Raw genomic sequence first — 4,587 nt, forward strand, 5'->3', positions numbered from 1 at the left:
GGCGGGCGGCTGCGGGCCCCGGCTGCGGCGCTGCGGTGTCGCTGCCTCCTCCTTCACGCCCCGAATCCTGCCGGCACCTCTCCGGCACTCCCCGGAATTCTCCGTGCTCCTCCCGCGTCCTCAGAAATTATCCCGCATCCTTGCAACGCCCTGTACCTCCTGCATCTCCCCTAACCCCCCCTGCACCCTTCTGAATCCTTCCTAAATCTTCTCTGCACCCTTGTACCGCTCCTGCATTCCCTGGCTTCCTCCCTGCTTCTCCCTGCACCCTTCCTAAATCATCCCTGCCACCCTCTCGTATCCCTACGTGTTCCTTGCACCTCCTACATCCTTCTAAATTCCCCAGCACCCTTACAGTGCCCCGTATCCCTCCTGCATCTCCCCTAAATCCCCCTCAATCCTTCCTAAATCCTTTTTGCACCCTTAAATCACTCTTGTGTTCCCCTGTAACCCTCCTGCAACCTTCCTGCATTCTCCAAACTCTTCCTTGCATCCCTATACACTCTGCATGACTTTGCATACTCCCTGCACTGCATCCTGCATCCCTGCACACTCTCCTGCATCCCAGTGCCCCAGCCCTGCATCCCTACGCCCCAGCCCCACATCCCACCCAGCAGCAGGAGGACCTCTCGGTTCCCTTCCTGTCTTCTCTTGCCATGAAGCACCTAGGCCACCCTGGCCCCACACCTACCCCTGCACCCACAGGAGGGGATTTTCCTCTCTGGGGACACATCCCATGGCTGCTGTGTCCCCTAAGGGTGCTGGTGGTGGGCTGGGGGTTGGAGTTGGGGGGCAGTCCCCCGGCCATGGCTGTGTTGTGCTGGAAAACAACTTGGCTGAGCCCCCAGCAAGTAGGGAGGACTCTACAGGGTGCTGGGAGGGGGTGGAGGAGGACTGAGCCCCAGAGCCACCCAGCACTGGGGCTCAGGGTGGCTGCCCTGGCACGAGGGGCAGCACCCCGTCCTGGGGCTGCACTGGGCAACCCAAGGAGCTGGGCTCAGGGTGGTGCTGGCCCCGGGGTGGTGCAGCTCTCTCCAGGGGCTGTGCTTTGCTGTGCTGAGCACGTTTGGCATCCCAGGTGCTTGTTTCTAACGGGGAGCGTGACCATGGCCACGGGAGGGACGACCAGCCCCCCCAGCGTCCCCCCTCACACCAACCGCCTGATTAACGAGAGGTCTCCCTACCTCCTGCAGCACGCTCACAACCCCGTGGACTGGTAAGAGCAACTTGCTCCCTCCTCCTCTCCTCGTGTCCGTGGGGCTGAGGGACCTGCTGCCGTGGGAGCAATGGCTGGTGAAGCAGCCTGGCCTCCTGTGCAGCTCCCCTGGGGCTCAGGGGCCACGCTCCTGGGCCAGCCCTGCCCCGAGTTGTCCTGACTGCTGTCTGCCAGGCAGCAGCTTCTCAGGCAGTTTTATTGGAGCCCGGGTCCCAGCAGTACCGGGTCCCAGCAGTGAGGACCCCTGAAGCCCCTTTCTTGTCATCCCTCCACAGGTACCCTTGGGGTCAGGAAGCCTTTGATAAAGCAAAGAAAGAAAACAAGGTGATATTCCTGTCAGGTAACTGGAAACAAGACCTATTTCATGTTCCCCCTTATACTTCAGCAGATGACCAGATCAGCCAGGCTGCGTCCTGAGCTGCTGTGTGAGTAGCCACGTAGGTGAGGACAGACACTGAGCACTAATTCTCTGCCAGCAAGAAAGTGCCACGTACTTTAACAGCCCTCTCTGAAGATGGAGTGCATCAAGAGCCAGAGTCCTTGGCCAGAGTTTAGGGAAGCCCAGGAGGACCTGCAAGCCTCTGTGCTCGCACGAAGCCATTCTCCTCCATCTCTGCTCTAGGGAGGCAGCAGATGTAGCCCATAGCAGAGTTCCCCACCTCTAAGCGATCTCCCTGTAATGTGTCCTTCCTGCAAAGAGTCTCTCCTCCCTCACCTGAGCTTCTTTTCAGTTGGCTACTCCACCTGCCACTGGTGCCATGTGATGGAGGAGGAGTCCTTCAAGAACAAGGAGATAGGGGAGATTATGAGCAAGAACTTTGTGTGCATCAAAGTGGATCGTGAAGAGCGGCCAGATGTGGACAAGGTCTACATGACCTTCGTGCAGGTGAGGGGGGCACGGGCAGGGCTTGGGAGGCTCATACTGACTCTCGAGGTTCATGGGCATGTTCCTCGGGCAAGAAGAACCAGTATGTGGGGTGGGTGGTCTGACTGAGGCCATGCACGATCACAAGGGTGGAGAGGAGCACACGTCTGTCCTCGAGTGAGGCACTTGGATGTGCCAGAGGGGTACTGGGCAGAGGGTGCCTCTTGTGTGACCTTGGCACGTCCATGATTTGTCTTTCAGGCAACCAGCGGTGGAGGTGGCTGGCCGATGAGCGTCTGGCTGACTCCAGACCTCAAGCCCTTTGTAGGGGGGACATACTTCCCTCCTGAAGATGGAGTTCATCGCGTTGGCTTTCGAACTGTGCTGCTCCGAATCGCAGAGCAGGTACGGAGCAGGGATGGTGCAGCAGGCAGGGCTCCACCTAAGGGGCTGCAGGGAGGTGGATGAGTTGATGGGTGACTGAGTGAAGAGATACAGTCGTGAGACACAGTAGCCCAGAGAACATGTCAGAGCTTTGGGCTGGGTTAGAGGTGGAGTGGGACGGATCTGGGGACCAAGAGCTGAAGGTGCCATTTGAGCGGGTGCAATGCAGGAAGCAGAAAGGGAAATAAAAAAATTACTTTCTTGCTTTGCATCTTAGTGGAAGGAGAACAAAGATGCCCTGTTGGAGAACAGCCAGAAGATCCTGGAGGCATTGTTGCACAGGTCTGAGATCCGTGTGCGGGGCCAGGAGTCACCCCCACCATCCAAAGAGGTGATGGCCACCTGTTTCCAGCAGCTCTCCAACTCCTATGATGAGGAGTACGGTGGCTTTTCTGAGTCCCCCAAGTTCCCCACCCCAGGTCAGTCTGGTGTCTGCTGCTGAGTCCCGTGGGCCGGGGGGCAGAGCCCACCCCACAGCTTCCCACTTTCTGCCTCTATTTCAGTGAATTTGAATTTCCTCTTCACCTACTGGGCCTTGCACCGAACAACTCCAGAAGGTGCCCGGGCACTGCAGATGGCTTTGCATACCCTCAAGATGATGGCCCATGGGGGGATCCACGACCACATTGGTCAGGTAGGAGGAAAAGCCTCAGGGGTAAACCCCTGGCATGCCCAGGAGGGATGCTGTGGAGATAACACGGGGTGGAGAAATGTCTACTTGGCCTTTGCAGGGATTTCACCGCTACTCCACTGACCAGCACTGGCACGTCCCTCACTTTGAGAAGATGCTGTATGACCAGGGGCAGCTGGCAGCTGCCTATAGCAGAGCATTTCAGGTAGGTCCCCTCTGCACGGGGGCTCACTCGGCATGCTGGGTGAAGGCTGGGGAGGGCTGACTCGGTTTGGAGAACGGTTTCAAAGCCAGTTCCCCAAGATGCTGCCCATCCTGTGGGCATGGAGCAGTCCCACAGTCCCCTTCATCTACTGGCGTTCATCCAGGAACGCTGCACAAATCCATGACAGCGTGGCCCCAGGGTGTTGAGCACAGCGAGGGAGGGAACAGCCGTCTGCCTGGTCTTTGCTGCTCAGCAAACATGCTGCTGCCTCTGATGCTGATGTAACTCCAGTGCCCGTAGATTTCTGTCAGAGACCTTACCCTGAATTCATCCATGTTTAAAATCCCTGGACTTCCAAATGTGTTTCCCCTCCTTTGCCAGCTCTTCAAATCTGAATCTCGTATGACATCTTGGTGTGTCTCTTGCTTCCCCACTGCCCTGTGTCACACTGGTGTCCACCCTGTGCCTCCCGCAGATCTCTGGCGATGAATTCTTTGCTGATGTTGCCAAAGACATTCTGCTCTACGTTTCACGGGACCTGAGTGACCAGGTGGGTTGTTCCTTGAGCTGGGCCAGAGGGAGCAGCTTACCCTGCCCTGGGACATGACTCAGGGCTGCCTCTCCCTCCCTCCCCAGCTGAGCTCAGGCTGGGGCACAGGAGTGGCTCACTCTCCAGATTGTCAGTCCAACAGTGATGAGGAGCTGGCTGAAGGTCTTGTCCTGGTAGCTGGAGGGTGTCTCTGTTGCTTTTTTTCTGAGGCTGGAGGTTTCTACAGTGCAGAAGATGCTGATTCCTACCCAACCACTACATCTGGAGAGAAGCGAGAAGGAGCTTTCTGTGTGTGGACAGCCGAGGAAATCCGGGCTCTCCTTCCTGACCCTGTCGAGGGGGCCACAGAGGGGACAACGCTGGCCGACATCTTTATGCACCACTATGGGGTGAAGGAGACTGGCAACGTGAGCCCCATGAAGGTGAGGGAGAGCAAAGCCCTGCCTGGTACCGGCAGCATCAGTGGGACACCCGCACCCCTGGGCGGGGGGCGTTGGCAGAACAGCCCCGAAGGACGTGGGGCCGAACCCCTCAGCCTGGTATCACTTGTAGAACGAGGCTCTCCTTGCAGGACCCCCGGCAGGAGCTGAAGGGCAAGAACGTGCTCCTGGTGAGGTGTTCGCCGGAGCTGACGGCGGCGCGGTTCGGGCTGGAGAGGGGCCGGCTGGGTGCCCTG

General features: G+C 58.3%; 1 protein-coding gene across 1 annotated transcript; it reads left to right on the forward strand.

The window, feature by feature from the left end:
* Positions 1 to 1,106: 1,106 nt before the first annotated feature.
* Positions 1,107 to 4,581, forward strand: SPATA20 (spermatogenesis associated 20; the record flags this gene model as incomplete). The annotated part of the gene is made up of 10 exons (XM_008944097.1): positions 1,107 to 1,216; positions 1,492 to 1,556; positions 1,948 to 2,102; positions 2,343 to 2,486; positions 2,743 to 2,944; positions 3,029 to 3,159; positions 3,257 to 3,361; positions 3,837 to 3,911; positions 4,121 to 4,333; positions 4,483 to 4,581. Coding segments are annotated over exons 1-10 (1,299 nt in total), but the record flags the coding sequence as incomplete, so codon positions are not given.
* Between the last annotated feature and the right edge of the window lie 6 nt (positions 4,582 to 4,587).

Source organism: Merops nubicus, unplaced genomic scaffold (assembly GCF_000691845.1).
Source record: "Merops nubicus isolate BGI_N331 unplaced genomic scaffold, ASM69184v1 scaffold41947, whole genome shotgun sequence".
Taxonomy (NCBI): domain Eukaryota; kingdom Metazoa; phylum Chordata; class Aves; order Coraciiformes; family Meropidae; genus Merops; species Merops nubicus.